Below are 18,702 nucleotides of genomic sequence, written 5' to 3'. Positions count from 1 at the left end.
TCTATATTATTGCTATATAACTGGTTAGTGCATGTTGAATAACAGAACAGAATAACAGAGTTGGAAGAGACCTTGGAGGTCTTCTAGTCCAACCCCTGCTTAGGCAGGAAACCGTACACCACTTCAGAAAAATAGTTATCCAATCTCATCTTACAAACTTCCAGTGTTGGAGCATTCACAACTTCTGGAAGCAAGTTGTTCCACTGATTAATTGTTCTGTCAGGAAATTTCTCCTTAGTTCTAAGTTGCTTCTCTCCTTGATTAGTTTCTACCCATTGCTTCTTATCCTACCCTCAGAATGATAGTGTGTGTGCGTGTGTATACACACATACATACATACACACTCTATATAAGCTTAAATAACAAAATGAGTAGCCTACAGTAAATTCACTGATTGGGAACCAAAGAATGAATGATAAAACATACAACATGAGGACAGATTTTTGCCAGATTACTATACCTTTAATAACAGTTCTATGACTTCAGTGTGAACGAGGCCATGCACTGGCTCTCCATTAATATGCGTAATGAGATCACCAGCCTTCAACCCAGCATGATAGGCTGGACTTCCCTCTTCAATGTTCTAGAAAGTAAAAGAAAATGCATAAGCTGAAATATATTGGTCCTAGAAGCATAATGCAGTAGCTTTTGGATTTATCAAGAAAAAAATGGATTACTTTGTTGCTCTTCCACATGCCAATGGCACAGAGTCAATCACAAAAACTTATTCCATCATCTTCATAATATAAACAGTTCTGCTCTTTAATATCACTGAACATTAAAGATTAATTATTAATGTTAAATTTTCTGCCTGTTATGTGCAGCTTTCGTTTTAAAATTTCTCCATTCCAAATCATCACATTTTTGATGTATCACGAGAGAAAAATTTGGGGAAACCAAGGGAAACACTAACCAGTCTGGATTGGTGACAGCACAATTGAATGTTGAAAAGTAGACAAAGTCATTTTACAAGTATATGCAAATCCAAGATTTCCTATTGGTGGTGGGGAGTTGTTTTTTCATTTAAATTTACTGTTGTATTTTTCAAGACAAGCATATCTCATTACAGCTTGGTTATTTAATGTATTTACAGATAAAGGAATGTTTGTGCAGAAATTAGAGGAATGTTGATTGGGGAGATATGCATGAGTACCTTTTGATGGAGATGATGCCATGTTGTTGGCTGAGAACCTGAAAGATTTGCAGCAAATGTTAGATATACTGCATGATGCAAGAGTATGCATCTAAAAATTAATGTATCAAAGACCCAGGAAATTATGTTTGGTATGGAAAATGGAGTGAATAACTGCAAATTATATATAAGTGATGGAAATCTATAGCATAGAGATGAATTTGTGTCCTTTGATAGAATAGTTACTAACGATGGAAAAATGGATAAAGAAATTTTATGACACACATATTCTGATACAGCAGTGCATGGTGTTTTATGAGGAGTGTTTGCAAAAGGAAAGAACAATGGCTTTGCATAACTGGATGCTTCTGCCTGCTCTGTTATATACAAGGGAAATTTAGAAGAAATGTAAAATGTGAATGCACAGGGAATGGGTTTAAAAAAATGTGTGGGTTAAAACAATAAAAGACCTGGTTAAGAAAAGATAGGTGAGGAATTAATGTGGACTGAATACAAAAATGAGCGGTCATTACAGATAGTCCCCGTTTAGTGATCACAATTGGGATTGGCAACTTTGTCATTAAGTGAAGTAGTTAAGTGAAACTGGGATCGTCCTTATGATCTTACAATCTGTGAAGGTTATAAATGAAAGGATCATTGAAAAAAAAAAGGACTTTTTCATCACTGTTGTAACAGTTGCTAAATGAGACAATTGCTAAATGGGGATTACCTGTGTTAAGGAAGAATGGTGAGGTGGTTTGCTCATATGGAAAATATGAATGAAAATGGAATTAATTGAACCAATATGTGAAGAAAAAGTGGGTAGTTGAGAGGAAGAGGGAAAGAAAATCATAGCTGAATTGATCAGAAAAGGGGGACTCAGGTAGCAGCACAAGGTGCTGGACTTCAGATCCCCTCCCTTTATTAGTATTGGATTCAGATAAGGGGAATGATTCAACTTCTTTTGTTAAGTACCACATTTTTCGGAGTATAAGACACACCTTAATTTTGGGGGGGGGGGGGGGAACAAGAAAAAAAGAATTCTGTCTCTGCCTACCAGCATCAGGATCAGCGGCGTCCGCACTTCCATTCAGATTTTGATAACGAGCAGCACAGATCTTTTTATCCATTTAAAACAAACCCTATCATCCTATGTGCACTTAACTGGAGTGAGTGGAGTGGAGCAGGGGATGATTTTTCATGGGAGCAGAAGAGGCACTTGGCACCGAAGGCTCCGCTCTCGAGGTACCCCCACCTTCCTATCTATAGCCATAGGCATTGAAAGCCTGACTTTCTCACAGCAAGGCCCAATAGAGACGCAGCACTTCAGTCGTCCTGGATGCTGCCATCTAGTAAAGATGGTGCCAGGCTTCCCAGCAAGCCCCCTGTGCCTTTGCTGCGTCGGTCGGCAGGTTCCAAGTGCAGCTTTCTTTCCCAGTTACTCAGACACTTTGGTTTAAGGTGGCGCTGCTTTACACCACCCCTTCTCCTCCTGCAAGCGACAGGTGCCTCAGAGACTCAGCGGGCAGCTCAAGGGAGACAATGACCACGATGACTCCCCAACAATGTGAGGAGCCGCCGCCGCCACCGCCAGTGCCTAAGCCCTCCCAGGAGTCGAGCCAAGCGGGAGCCCCGAAAACGAAACATCTCTCCTTTCCAGCCACCGTCACCCGTTGGCCCGATCCCGCAATGCAATTCGTGGAGCTGCTTGTCCTCATAAAAATGCGGGGGTAGCGGTTTGCGAGTGTGGAGGACGAAAAAGTGATGCTCATTTTTGGCAATACTCATCACCTGGAACGGCAGTTAGCCCTTTCAGACAGTGAGCCACTTTTTTTGGCCTCCTTCAAAATCGGGGAGGAAAGCGTTTTTGGATGGCAGTGCTGCGATCCCCTCCCCAAATCCAAAAATGGGGCATACAGCCAGTGCTGCCACCTGAAACTGTTTTCCTCCCTGGTTCCCCATTACATATCACAGAGGCGCATACCTTTCTCCTTCTTCTCTGCAGACTCATCTTTTTCTTCCTGGGCCAGGATCAGGAGCAAAAGCTGCCTGCCCTCTGCCTGGGTCATCTGGTAAAGGGACTGGCAGAGCTGCTAGCTGCCTTGCCATAAACCTCCTGCGCAGCGCCCACTTCGCCAACCAAGTCTCAACCTCCATGCTTCCCCAGGCCGCTAGTGGATTGGGGGCAGCCGGTGGGCAGGCCTACCTTTGGACTTTAAGACGTACCCAGATTTTCACCCTCTTTTGGGGGGGGGAAGGTGTGTCTTATGCTCTGAAAATATGGCAAATACTGCTATAGCAAGAAATTGGAAGACATTGTTCTTCTAGAACAAATACTAATTTTAATGCCATTTACATTTTTAAGTTCAAATATTCTATTTTAAATGGTTAGGGCTACTGTGTCTTACAGCCATTTTAGTTATATTTCCAATTCAGACTAAATCAGTGGCTCTCAAAGTGTGGTTTGGAGAATTCTGGGGTTTCCAGGGAGTCTATGAATATTTTAAATATTTTAAAGTTTCTCAGTTTCAATTTCTAATATAGTACTATTGACAGATATTTGGGGTCCTCAATCATAAAGAAGATCTGAAACCAAAACGATTGAGCACAGCTGGATTACATATTATACTAAGTTATAATAATTTTCCATTTATTAAACTACACTGAATTATGTGTCTCATTTAAGCATAACCTACAAACAAATTAATCAGATACAAGAGGTTGTAAATTTTACCCAAATAATGTGATGGACTGTGTAGATGTCGCTATCACCCACATATACTCGGATTGCTCGGATAGTGAATCCATACTTTTTGCCTGAAGTATGAATTATGACAGGCTGGTGGGGACTTGCAGGAGCAGTTGATGAGTCACGGCTTGGAGAAGAATCTCTGGAAGATGAAGGATCTGAAGATATGGAATGGGGGGACATTGGGCTTCCCAAAGGCGACACCCCAAATATATCTGGGGAAAAAATGATCCTCTGTTTAGGAGTATGTTCAGTTTAATATATATGTTAATACACTATGTTATCATATTCACAGCCTTGATGTTTAAGAAGTATCTGCCCTACTCAAAACATTCTAAAATATTTCTTTTATTTGGTGAAATAAATCAGTCCCAGCTGATTGGGTGGAAATTACCAACCAACAGGTTTATGTATTTTATACAATGTTTATGGTTATGATCTTTTTGTTTAAAAACTTAAAGTAGAACCAGAGTTGGTAATCAACAGGTTCTGATCAGTTCTGGAGAACTGGTAGTGAAAATTTTGAATATTTCAGAGAACCGGTAAAAACCACCTCTGAGTGGCCCTGCCCCAGTGGTGAAATTCAATTTTTTTTTACTACCGGTTCTATGGGTGTGGCTTGGTAGGCGTGGCAGGAGAAGGAGGCTGCCAAATATCCATTCCCACTCCAGGGGAAGGATACTGCAAAGTCTCCATTCCCACCCCACGCCAGGGGAAGGATACTGCAAAATCTTTATTGCCACCCCACTCTGGGGCCAGCCAGAGATGGTATTTGCTGGTTCTCCGAACTACTCAAAATTTCCACTATCGGTTCTCCAGAACTTGTCAGAACCTGCTGAATTTCACACCTGCCCCACCCCCATCTATTCTCTGCCTCCCAAGTCCCAGCTGATCAGGTGGAAATGGGGGATTTTGCAGTAACCTTTCCCTGGAATGCGGTGGGAATGGAGATTTTACAGTATCCTTCCTCTGCTACGCCCACCAAGCCATGCCACGCCCACCAAGCCATGCCCACAGAACTGGTAGTAAAAAAACTGAATCCCAACACTGGGAAGAATATGTTCCTACTCTTACAAACTATATAATAGACCCATGTTTTGCAGAAGATTATTTTATGGTTAAAACATAACCATAAGTCCCTTCGGGGAGAGGGAGCGGTTTATAAATTTAATAAATAAATAAATAAATAAAACAAAGTAGGGAAAACATGGGATAGATAGTTTCATTCTAGCTCCTTCCCAGCCAAGTCATAAAGGACTAGTGCAGTCCATAGAAATACACTTCTGTATTTCTTTCACATTACATTACAATGTAATGTGATCAGCATGTTTTCTTTTTTGCTTTCCTCTCGTGTTGCATGTGTTCACTTGATAGCTTTCAGAAATTATCTGGGTTATCTGTACTTTCATTTCTTCCATTTATCTGGTTCAAGTGTGTATCTACATTGGGAAAGGCAGCCGATGCGCTGATCTGGATAATAAGTCCAGAAGATAAAAAGCAAGGTGGCTTTGAATGGGCCAATCCTTAACATTGCAAGCCACCGTCTACCCACCTCTTTCTTTCTGGATCAGATCCAGTCCATTGTTTAAATCAAAATTCCTTTTGCTGACAGCAAATATTCACCAGATAATACAACTTTTTTTACAAGAAGAGAACAATATGATATGCAGTAAGGTAAAGGTAAAGGTTCCCCTCGCACATATGTGCTAGTCATTCCGGAGTCTGTGGGGACGGTCCTCATCTCCATTTCAAAGCCAAAGAGCCAGAGTTGTCCGAACATCTCTCCGCGGTCATGTGGCCAGCATGACTAAATGTCAAAGGTGCACAGAACGCTGTTACCTTCCTACCAAAGGTGGTTCCTATTTTTCTACTTGCATTTTTACGTGCTTTCGAACTGCTAGGTTGGCAGAAGCTGGGATGAGTAAATGGAGCTCACTCGGTTACGCGGAGCTAGGGATTCGAGCTGCTGACCTTTCTGATCGACAAGCAAAGTGTCTTAGCCACTGAGCCACAGCGCCCCTTTTAATATGATGCATAGGAAATATTAATTATTGGTAAAGATTCAGTGTACACACCATGCAAAACCTTTAAAAAGCATGACTCATTTTAACACAAGAAAGGTTTGATTGAAGATGCGTTGCTTAAAGAGAAAAAAAAAAGAATCAATTTCATCATTGTAAACAGTATCTACCTCCTGGAATCATAAGGGACAGAGCACTGGCCGAGAGAGACTTTGTAACCTTTCCAGATATTTTCTTTTTTTCAGTAGTTTCTAATCGCTGACGAGCCATATGAGATGCTTGTTCAGTAGATGGCTTTGAGAAATTATCTGTGCTGTCCACACTTTCATTTCTTCCGTTTATCTGATCCAAGTGCTCTGAAAAGCTACCGGCTGCACAAAGTAAAAGAATCAACACATTAAATCAAGATTTGGGAAGACGTCAAGCAGTAACATGAGGATTTATTTTTCTGGTACAATCTCATGCAATAAAATTCTAGGACAGACGCCTGCAGAGTTATTAATCATCATTTTGGGATGAGGACCAAGCATTAATATTAGTTTCTTTGTCCTTCCTTGCACTAAACCTTCCATGTTTTTCTTATTTTAATAATTGGTGTAATTTTTACAACCCTGCTTAAAGTTGTTGCTTGCTGTCAGCTACAATTTTTTGAAATACAACATAAAACATACCAAAAGTGCTTTTTCTAAGGCAATTTGACTTTTTTTTCTTTGAAAATATTTCTCTTATCCAAAAAGCTTCTTCAGTTCTGAAGTGAAACATTTTCAGAGGGAAAAAAAACCAAGAAACTTTAGTTGCCTTTTGGGAAAAGCACCATCGGTACATCCATGACCTGAATGATTGAGAATCTCCATAAATATTTATAGCATAAAACCAAAAGAGAAAAAGTTAGAGCTCCTATGAATGAGGAGCTTTCAGAAGATTATCAGACCAAAGCTGATTATTTCTATATGCTCATAACATACCATTTTAGGCAAAGAATATTATAGAATATTATATCAATATAGAAAACTGAAGTGAGAAAGCTTCAGTAGTCGAAACATTGGAGAAAAGTGATCATCTAATGCTGGAGCTTCTGACTTTAAATTAAACTAAGCTGAGGGTAGTCAAACATGTGCCTTGGACTTCATATACGTTTTATTAGTTAACTTTATTAACAGATTATAGGAATGCTACTGTATAGATATATCGTGATTACAGCAAAGCATTTAGCTAGTACCCTCCATGATATTTTACTCAGCAAACTAGACAAATAAGGATTAGGTAACATAACAAGTAGATACATAGCTGGCTTGAATTCTGTACTTATTAAACAACATGTACATATCTAATCAAAAGATTGTGGAGTCCTTCATGCTCTCAGAGCTTGGCTGTTTGCTGTAGACATTTTATTACCAGTCTAAGTAACATCTTCAGTGCTAGATCAGGGCTTCTGCCTTCAGACACGTCTGCAAACAATCAAGCTCAGAAAACACCAAAGACCCCACAGTTCAACCATGGGCTACATTTTTTTCCTATTAGTATCAAAGGATTGTATCTTGGTCTATTGATGCTTAAAAGAGTGTTATAAATCCTAATATCTCTGAGGATGAGACCATGACCTTGTCACTATGAATCACATTAGATTTTTTTCTTCTTCTTCATTAAAAGTAGATGTTAAGGAAAGGGTGAGGAGTACAATGAACAGGAGAATATAGAAAATGTTAGTTCTTTTGTTATTTTAATAGATTCTACTACTATTACAAATATTCTTTTAAAAAGTTGACATAAGTACCAACAGAACTTTCTTCTTATAACTAAACCAAGAGGGGCAAGAGGTAAAAGAAAGTTGTGTTCGTTCCCTATATGTTGTGACATAAAGAAAACAATCCAATGTGCTCATCTGAGTGACCCATTTCAAACCACCGAGCAGTTGAAAAATTCAAGATAACTTGTTCTTATAGCCCGCTCAATAGGTAGACCTAAGAAAAGGCATTTCTATATATATTATGCATCAATTATGCATCATACCTGAGAGTGTGGAATTACTAATTGTGCTTGCTGGAGTTGTTACCTCTACTTCATCTTGAACAGTTTCTTCGCTTATAAACACAGTCTTTTCTTGAAGTTTATGAGATCCAACAGAACACAGTAATTCCTCTGAATCTCCTTCAGCTGATATAGCTAATTTTGGAAGTAACCCTGAACTGTGGTGCTGCTTAACACTTTCAGTATCCGAAGAAACTGACGTAGATATCTGTTGCCTATATTTAAAATGATATCACATAATGTCAACACACACTTAATATACAGAAGTTCACAAATGTAACTAATCAAATATTATTAATATTACTTACATATCAGAATATTCTGAGCTCCAGCATGAAGATTCTGAAGATGTAAGTGTCCCATTTGTTGTTCCTTCTACTATATTCTCTTTTTCTTCAGTCTGAATAGTGGCTCGATCTATATTACTAAAAACCTGTGTGCAAGGGGTTGGGGATGAGGACAAAATAATGAAAAGTTAACCATTACTTGTATCAAACAGAACTTCAGAAAAGTATGTCATATTCTTCAAATACTTCAAATGAAAGTGTATACAATCTAAGTTTACTTTCATACAAGGAAGAAATATATTGTGGGGTTTGGATCATTCAAAGTAGCTCACAGTACAGTCAAAGTGAAATCCATTATTTAGGTTGTTTCTGCTTTTGGCAAAGAAAAAATAAACCCGGAATAGGTGAGTAGGGCAAAGCTCCTGCTCCTTCATCCTTCCTCTGTTTCTTGCATGCCTGTGTACCAACTTGCCTGCTGATTTTCCCATGGTTTTCCTTTCCCATTCCTCCCCCAACTGCAACCATCTTGAATACAAACAGAACACACAATGGATATAAAAAGTCTACATACCCCTATTAAAATGCCAGGTTTTTGAGGTGTAAAAAAATCAGATCAAGATAAATCATTTTAGAGTTTTTACACCTTTAACATATAAGCTGGCAATTCAATTGAAAAACAAATGGAAATCTTTTGCAGGGAAAATAAAAAACATACAATAAATGTTTGGATTAGAGAAACACACATTTATAATTTTTAAATATAATAATTGAATGTTGTTGGCAAAAAGAATTTGGAAATAGGGCAGTCCCTCTGAATGAATTTACTCACAATAATCCAAGAGGGTACTATAGTAGGATATCAAGATAATTGCAATTCCATATCAATTGCAAACTCACTGTAAACTTTACTTTAAACCCTCCTCCTCAACAGCTTCATTCAGTAGAAGAAAAATACACTTCATGGTAATCATATTGGCATCCTACTGATTCCTTAAGATGCTGGGAACAGAATTTTATTGCCCTGTATATTTACAGGTGGTACTGAAAATGACAAATGGCTTGTGTTCACCCATATTAACATACCACACCCTTAAATTTATATGCAAATGATTTTGTAATCATTTATGATTACATTTTTGTGCTATGTATATTTGCATGCACAATATTTAAATACTAACTTTTGAAAATCGATGTGAACATGAAGAAAACTGCCTTATCTCCAAATTAAAATCTTCATCATTTGTATCTTCTTCTTCTTCTTCTGTCTCCATATGATGATACTTCTCGGAACGAGCTATAAAACAAGATAGATAAATAGATGAGAGATAGACACACAGACAGGCAGACAGACACACAGTTTCCCTGAAAATAAGACTGGGTATTATTTTCTTTTGGACCCCAAAGTAAGCACTAGGGCTTATTTTTAGGGGGTATCTTTTTTTTTAATGTGCAGGAGGTCCATCACTTCTGCTTGTTTATGGCGGAGCAGGAGGCTGAGTGGCGTATCAGTGCTGCCACCGCAAGGCAGGGAGAGTGGGTGGAGCTTCTGCACCAACTTACTTCAGGCTCCCCCGCAGCCAGGCTATTCACAACCCAACACCTGCCTTGCCTCATGGCTGCAGCATCAACACACCACTTGATGTCTGTTCCATTGCAGCTGCGAGCAAGCAGAAGATGTGGGCCAGCAGCCACGTGGGCTCGGCTGCACATGGTTGCTGGTTCTGCTGCCACGAGGCAGGTATCAGGGCATGGATGGCTTTGCTGCATGGGCCTTCAGTTAAGCCAGTGCAGGGTATATGGGGCAGCTCCACAGCCAACTCATCTCGCCTTATGGCTAATATATGGATATTTGATATATCTCTATCAAAGTAGACATACTGTCAAAGTAGCTTGTGTCATCTTCAGATTCCAGCTGAGGAATGAATTCCGCTTTCTGTCTCAGCAAACTATTCCAATCTAAGTTTTGAAAGAACTGATGTTGTTTCACTTCGTAAGTACCACCTGGGGCAGCAAGAGAAAACTGTTGCAGATTATATATACAAATAAATTGTTTATACTTTTAAAAATGAATTACCTTCCAGATTTACAGATAAAGATTAGAAGAGCTGCAGGTTTATCATGCCACCTCTTTTCATAACTAATGAGAAATGTTTATATTTGGAAAAAGGACACCAAAGAAAGTACAATATGCCCATTAACTATTTGTGCATTTGAAAGTTGTTAAGCAGTATACAATAATTTTATATTAGATTCAAAACTCGGACATAATGTTAAAGAAAGTTTATTTATAAATCAGCTGAAAGCAAATATTTATTAAAACAATGGATTCCCTTGCATTTTTTGCCTAAATTTTGTTTTCCCACAATACTCAAATTTGATAAGTAAACAATCTTTGTCAGCATTTGTAAAGCATTTGACAGTGTAGTTGGATTGTATACAATATTCATTTTATTTATTTATGATTTTCAGGTATACAGTAATTTCTCAGAGTACTCTAAATATTTATAGAAAGTAAATATTTTTTCCACTGACATATTATCATTTGCAAACAATTCTACATTCATGGTTAATGAAGCAGAGCTTTGAAGCATAAGAAATTCCATTTTCCACTGAAAACTAATGACACCTCCCTCATCTTCCATTACTTGCAGCTGCAGCAAACTACAATTCCCAGAATTCCAAAGCAGCATTGTCACTAGTGAATGATGGTTGCTATTGTAGCTTAGGCAGAAACAAAGTGATATAGATTTTCAATCCCTCATATAGAAGTATAAAATAAAGATTTCCTTCTTTATCTTCTTTTTATTGGAGGGGAGAGGAGAAAATTGTAAAAATTCTTTAAATTTGGTACATTTAGTAAATATAGGCTAGATTTTAAGGACAACTTTATATCTTTCGCAGAATTCCCTGTGGCCTCTGGGGTCATACTGTGAGAGAAAGCTAGCACGGTCTCTGAGATGACCAAAATAAACATTTAATTATAGGATGACCATATTTCTATTTTTAGTCCAATGTTGGATGGTTCTGTAATCATCTGAGAAGAGCATATATCATAAATATAATTGTAGTGGCAAATGAATTTCAAAAATAAGTTAATATGTACTTACCTAAACAGATAAACAGAATTACCACAAATGGGGACAAAAGCAGTGACGGTTGAAGTGACTTCTAATTTCTGTCATTGATTTTGCTTGTGGGAAATGGCAGGGAGCATTGGGAAATCATATGATTGTGGGGATGGTACAACAGCCAAAACCCTTTTGCAAATAAACCTGGTCTGAACATAGTGGAAATTTTAATTCCGTAAGTATAAGGGGTTCCGGATTTTTTACGTATTTTTAAAGTTAGTGGATTTTAGGTACTGTATTTTTCGGACTATAAGACACACCTTTTTCCCCTCAAAAAAGTAGGTGAAAATGTCTGCGCGTCTTATAGATCGTATATGGCCCTGATTTTGGCCTCCCGAAATCTCCCACCACCACCCCCGTGTCCTGTTTTCACCAAAAATAGGCTAATTTTTGGTGGAAACAGGATGCAAAGAGAGTTTGGGAGGCCTGCACAGTGCTCCTGGGGGCCGGGGAGGGGAAAACCCAGATGTGTGGAGACTAAAACCGTTTTTTCCTTGTTTTTCTCTTCAAAATCTAGGCGCGTCTTATAGTCCAAAAATACGGTACAATGATTCAAAATTGATGCAGTATAATAGCAATAGCATTTAGAATTATATACTGCTTTACAATGCTTTATAAGTAAGTATGTAACATCTTTATTGTCATTGTACTTAAATACAACGGAATTGGTTTACAGCCCTCTCTAAACTGTTTACAGAGTCAGCATATTTCCCCCTACAATCTGGGTCCTCATTTTACCCACCTCGGAAGGATGGAAAGCTGAGTCAAACTTGAGCCTGGTGAGATTTGAACTGCCAAATTGCAGGCAGCCGGCAGTCAGCAGAAGTAGCCTGCAGTACTGCACTCTAACCACTGCGCTACCGCAGCTCATAATACACGGTATGGATTAATTTGAAGGTACAAATAGACAAAGAAATAAACATAATCAGACTTTTATTAGTCTACAACTTGAGTCCCCCAACTGTAATGAATGTTTTAAATATTAGGAGGGGGAGGGAGAAACTGCTTCAAAACATGTGTGACCAATTTTATAATCGAAGAGATCCCATCAAAATATTGGGGTTCTAATTGTCATGGCAAACATGATAGTTTTTTAAAAGTGTATTTGTGAAGTACTACTGTATTATCTAGATAAACCATTCCAGGTTATCTGCAAGTCTCACAGAAATTAATCAATTCTGAATCCTCTACAATCTTTACCATGATGCCAAATTGTTTAACTACTGAGGACCAGCATTTATTGATCTATTGTGAGGAAAAATAGGAGGAAGTAGGAATATTATATATGTTTCTGGCTTTTAGCTATTCGTAATAAAGGCAAGATACAAATAAACAAAAAAATAGTAAGACTAGATTAGAAAATGAGAAGAATTTAGAAGGTGTGGTTAGATTCAATGCCAGCTTAGTTATTCTTTAGGTTAGCAAAACAAAAAGAACCAAGAAATGATTTTTAAACTACAGCCAGAGACAGGTATTTATTAAGTAGAAACAAAAAGATCAAACCTCACAGCAGACAAAGAGATAATACTTCTAGCATGCAGTAAAATAAAAGCAAAGTTTTATAACCTGTTCCTAATCTCTCCAAAGGATTTTGTCTCAGAAGCAAAGTAATCAAATCTTGGGCATCTGGAGGTGGTGCTTCATCCTTTTCAGGCCAGTTGATCTCATCTAGGGGAAAGAAATACTATTTGTAAATGTGTTTTTTTAATATTGTAGCATACTATATGGACAAATGAAGGCAGCTTAATTTTCAGTTCATAGTTGTTATTCCCTTATAGATTCTGAACCTCAAAAATGTTTGAAACACTTTTGTATTGTCTAATATTACTAGTTTATTGTACTACTATTGTAGCATATAATATACTATGCATACACCCAATACTTCAAGCACATAAATAAATAAAAGCTTATTTTGAAGTTTGCTGGTTTTCAGTTTTTAAAATGCCATTTAAATTTGATTTGAAAAATATGAGTATGTGTTGATACCCTACGGGATCAAAGCTAAAACATTTGTTACATGTACTAATTAAACATTTTATATAGCTTTGCACCATATCAGAAACAGTATTTATTACTTGAACAGCTAGCATATTGTATAAAAAGCTCATTAACAGTAGGCATACCATATATTTCCTTCACTTTTATTAAAAACTATGCCGGATTATTTCTGAAAGCCTTTTTAAAAACACAATTGCATTTTTTTTCCTTTCCCATTACCACCTCCTTTTATTAATAAACCTTAACAGCATATTTTGCAAAATATATTGGGAAATGAGTAAACATAGATTGCTTGACATAAACAACAGGTATCTATTTCTATGCATCTGGAAAACACGAAAGAACACCAACTAGAATTGTGATAGATGTGGTTCAATTAGCATTTAGTTTTGCCACAAGCTCAAAACAATACTTTGGTTCAGCCTGCAGGTTACAATCTAAAAGGTTATGGAATTTTAAATGAAAGAAGAACAGCTGCTACAGAAATAACATTATACTGTAACAACCACCAGTGAAATCATTAACAATCTGTGAACTGCATTTGAATTCTTCGTTTCCCCATTCTTTATTATTTGGGAAACAATTGTTTTAAGGTTTTTATTACACCTCTTCTAATTTATTGCATTACGCCATTAGGCATTTTCCATTTTATGCAAATTAAGTGAATGCGAACTTTTTAAAGTATAGATAATATTTAAGATTTGACTAGACTATGGTACTTTGAATCATTAATCTAAATAGTTTCTGTTTAAACTGCCTGTCATTGATTTTATTGCTTTCTCCTCTCCTTTATATATATACTATCGTTATATACTAACCATATCTTAACTTTTAATTTCTTTATGATCTTATACTTCTCTGGCAGCTCTAGCAATTTTTTTTTCCTTTTCCATTTCTTTCCCTAGTTTCTTAATCACAATTGCTCTATACTGGAAACATGCAGACAGAAATTGTTCTAAATGTCTATTTAATGCATAGTCACAACTTTACTAGTATTTGTTAATGTAATTGTGATTGCTGTTATTGCAATTACTGAAAAGCAAACACATTTACTCAAATGACTTTAGACCTGGGATGTGTGTGAAGAGAAAAGGTTCTTTAGCAGTGAAAGCTTTACAGAATGGGAAAGCATGGAAGTCATTCAAATTACAAAAAAACAAATTAAGCACTCTAGAAAGAATATATAATAATATTTCTTAATAAATGTATTCTATTTTTTTCTGAAGTTTAAATTTGCAGACTTATAATTTTTGCCTGATGGGCGAGATGGAGATTAGTTATAGATACATAATATAGTATTATAGGCTTTCCTTCAGTACAAAACTCAAGACCCACCTTTTCCAACTAGCTGGCCTGGCTCAACTATAGTTCTATCTCCAATCCTCCTGGCAATTTTATACTTTTTACATTTTAAAATTTTAAATCGGGGTATTTTAATTTTTAACCTTATTATTATTGTTGTTTTATGTATTGTAACAGTTGTTGTGATTTTATACCTCCTCCGTGTAATGTCTAATCGTGTAACATGTGATTTATTTATTGTACGCCGCCCCGAGTCCCTTCGTGGAGAGGGAGCGGCTAACAAGTTTAATAAATAAATAAATAATAAATAAATTTCATAAATAATAAAACCCTGACTGAAGAATTAAAACTGGTCAGCGAGTGTCAGTCACACCCAAGCCCAAAGACAACACGTTGAAATCTAATCGAGTTCAGTTCTTTATTTGCCTATGCCTAGTAGAATCTTGCCAGACTAAAGGCATAACTTTCTAACCTAATAGATATATTTTGGGAGGTTTTAAAGTGTGGCTACCCTGAACTTCTTCCTACTTCTCCATCCAGTTCAAGGCTGTGCAGGTTTCTGTTTTGGGCCCCTATCTGGAATGTGCTGCGTCGTCCCTGAAAGCATAATGCCACGATTCCGCCACCCCTTGTTCCAGCTGCACTTTCCATCACAGGTAGCCATCCCTAAAGGAACGTGTGTAATGATATAAAGAAAATCACTTCTGTCTTGTGATAAGTACCACTGATAACTTGTCCAAATAGCTCCTCTGGTGTATCTCCAAAGAATGGCACACACCCAACAAGAAACTCATAAAGGATAATTCCCATGGACCACCAGTCCACCGGCTTGCCATAACCTTGCCTTAGAATCACTTCTGGAGCAATATATTCTGGTGTACCGCAAACCTAAATAAGGAAGCAGTAAAAAAGACATCTATAAACATTAAGATTGCCTATGATATTAAATAGTTTCAAATTTTCATTTTTAAGAAAATGTTAATTTTTCACATTTTTCTAATAAAAGTTTCCAACTTAACTTGTGCAAGTAAAATGATATTCCAAGACACTGCCTACCAACTTGAAATCAAAATATATTACACATATATTTATACTGATTATGTTTGGACTATTCTTATTTTAAATTGAAAACTTGAACAGTTTTACCTTAAGTCAATCTTAGAGTGAACAGATTGTGGGTAAATGGTAATGAGGCATGCTTAAAGGGAAATGGGCCATAGCTAGGATTTTTAGCATCCTTGATTGTACAATGCATCATGAGTTTCACAAGTACTCTACTGAGACTCTGAATTCTTTATAAAAACAACGTTCAATTTGTCTCTTTCACAACCTCACTTGCTTTCAATTAGACCATTCATCTTACTAATAGACCATAATGGTGAAAAACCAAATCTGAAACAATCTGCAGTGCAAAAATAAAGATAACTCTTCTATAGGAATTTGCAATACTATTATAGAAATTAAAACTAATTTACTAAACTTTCAGAAAGAAAACAAACATTGGTTACCTGTTTATCCAAAAATTCTCTAGCATCCTTCTCAATATGACCCTCATAAAGATTGGTAGTCATACTCATGAGGCCAACCTTAGACAGCCCAAAATCTGTTAACTTTATATGTCCCATGGATGTTACTAATAAACTGGAAGAGAGAATAACCATAACTAACTATTAGCAACTTCGTTACTGTTATAACAGAAAAGTGTTTTCAAATCACCATTTAATATTAAGTCTTTATTATAATCACATCCTATCTGCAAAAATGTTGGAATTACTATGACATTTGAAATGTGGTTTTTCATGGTGTATATTTGATTTTGAAAACAAAGTGCTACTAGCTTAGTGAGATCTATCAAATCATAAGATAGTCTTAAGGAGTAATGGGAAGAAAATTGACACCTTAAAAAACTAAAGTTATCCATTTGTACACTGTGTCACATTTTTTTAAAGAATGTCCATTTAAATTATTCACTATTAAATATCAAACATCATAACACAAATTTATAATGCAGTAGTGTACTCAATTCAAAATTTAAAAATGGAAGTTATAAAATATCAATGAACACATTATGAACATAAATATCTTGAATATATATACTAATATTCATCATAATTATGAATTTATTTCATAAATCATCCTTCGTATAATTAAAAAAATATTGCATTGTGAATTCTGAATTTATACAACAAGAATAAAATAAACATTTGCTTCTTGCTACATATTGTACACTCCTAGTTTTTCTCTAAGTATTTTCTGTTAATTACATGCTACATACATACTTATCAGGTTTCAAATCTCTGTGTACTATTCCATAGTTGTGGAGATATTCCAGTGCTAAAACAGTCTCAGCAAAATACATCCTGGCCATATCTACAGGCAAAGGGCCCATATTTTTCATCAAAGTAGCACAGTCTCCACCTAAAACGTAATGCATATTGCTATATTTTATTCCACACAGAGAATCAACCACAACATTCCTACTAGCAAACAGATGGCAGCATTAAAAACAAACGTCCTTATTAGCAAACAAACAAAAAAACCAAACAAAATACACTTCAGTGTGAACATACAGAAATTCGTTTTTTTTTAGTTCAGGTTAAAATTTTAAAATATTATACACTAATTTGCTGATTATACTCTAGCGAAGAAAGCATTTAGCTTCTACCCGACTTGGGGGTAATTTTGTACCAACCAGAAATAGTTTGGTTGGAGTCTTGCCTTCCCACTCTCACACACCACTCACATTTTCTCAATAACCCATGAGGTAAATTAAATAAGAGATTGTAACAGACAAAATGACATTAGATAATCTTGTGATCATACAGAGACTTGATGCAATGTCTCCCTTTTCCATTCCCATTATTGCTATACAATTACCGTGTTTCCCCGAAAATAAGACAGGGTCTTATTTTCTTTTCACCCCCGAAATAAGCACTTGGCCTTATTTTGGGAGAGGCCTTATTATTTTTGAGGTGCGGGAGGCGGCCAACATGATCACCTCATGGCTGCAGCAGTGTTGCAATATTTTTGGGGAGGGCTTATTTTCAGGGGAGGGCTTATTTTAGCGCATGCGCTCAAAAGCCCAATTGGGCTTATTATCCGGGGAGGTCTTATTTTGGGAGAAACAGGGCACTATGACATATGGAGGAGAGTCATATTTTAAGTCAAGAGATAAAACATTAGACATTTCTAATTTTCAATATTCATTTATGGTTTCTCAATATTACAATACGTTGCACTTGACACATGATGTAAAACGAACACTGTACCTTCCACATACTCCATGACCATGCATAAATGGCGTTTAGTTTCAAAGGAACAATACATGCTGACTACAAATGGATTTTCTGCAAATGTCAGGATATCACGCTCAACAAACGCCTGCTGAATCTGGTTTCGAAGAATGAGATTCTGTTTGTTAATCTTTTTCATTGCAAATCTCTGTCTTGTTTCTTTATGACGCACTAGGTAAACAGCGCTTGGAAAGAAAAGTAATGGGGAATTATTAAATCAATTACAATTTAAAAATTTGTAATACTAAGTAGGCGTGCAACCTGGTAGGAGCTTAACATTTAACATTAACAAGTTTAACATTTGAGAAGTAATAGAATTTATTTCTTAATGCAGCTTGCTATCCCAATTTATCATTTATCTACTCAACTACAGAAAAGAAGCATTCATAATGTTCTGATAATTATCCCTGTTTCATTTTATTACATTTTTCATAAAAAAAAGATATGGCACAATATTACAACTGAAATAATACAGTGTTAGATAAAATGTTATTGTACCCAGAAATGTTCAGTTTCAAAGGAAAGTTGAAAGATTATAAATATAAATAAGAAAAAAATCACTTTTTTATTATTCCAATTTATACAGCTACCTACGTATGTCATATATATGGTCTAGGTGCCTTATAAATAAATAAAACAATATAAAACAACTAAACAATACAATAGTAAAAACAATATAAAAACATAAAAACTATCATAAAATTCATAGCTGAAATAACCACTGTAACACTCAAAACCACCCCTGGGCAAGTTCTGCATTAATA

The 18,702-nt window shown here is 36.4% G+C and overlaps 1 protein-coding gene across 7 annotated transcripts in view; it reads right to left on the bottom strand.

Moving 5' to 3' along the window:
* MAST4 (microtubule associated serine/threonine kinase family member 4) overlaps positions 1–18,702 on the bottom strand; it is a 221,933-nt gene that overhangs the window by 13,647 nt on the left and 189,584 nt on the right. For all 7 annotated transcript variants that reach the window (XM_081945100.1, XM_081945101.1, XM_081945102.1 and 4 more), the window contains 12 exons: positions 17,915–18,123; positions 16,925–17,063; positions 16,154–16,286; positions 15,368–15,533; positions 12,912–13,013; positions 10,096–10,218; positions 9,396–9,511; positions 8,239–8,363; positions 7,913–8,145; positions 6,073–6,273; positions 3,867–4,096; positions 461–583 (listed from right to left, as the gene is read on the bottom strand). In XM_081945100.1, the coding sequence (XP_081801226.1) occupies positions 461–583; positions 3,867–4,096; positions 6,073–6,273; positions 7,913–8,145; positions 8,239–8,363; positions 9,396–9,511; positions 10,096–10,218; positions 12,912–13,013; positions 15,368–15,533; positions 16,154–16,286; positions 16,925–17,063; positions 17,915–18,123 (1,900 nt within the window). The remainder of the gene's footprint in view (positions 1–460; positions 584–3,866; positions 4,097–6,072; positions 6,274–7,912; positions 8,146–8,238; positions 8,364–9,395; positions 9,512–10,095; positions 10,219–12,911; positions 13,014–15,367; positions 15,534–16,153; positions 16,287–16,924; positions 17,064–17,914; positions 18,124–18,702) is intronic.

Source organism: Natrix helvetica (genome assembly GCF_964273705.1).
Source record: "Natrix helvetica genome assembly, chromosome: 2".
Lineage (NCBI taxonomy): Eukaryota > Metazoa > Chordata > Lepidosauria > Squamata > Natricidae > Natrix > Natrix helvetica.
This window is presented reverse-complemented; position numbering and strand designations above follow the sequence as displayed.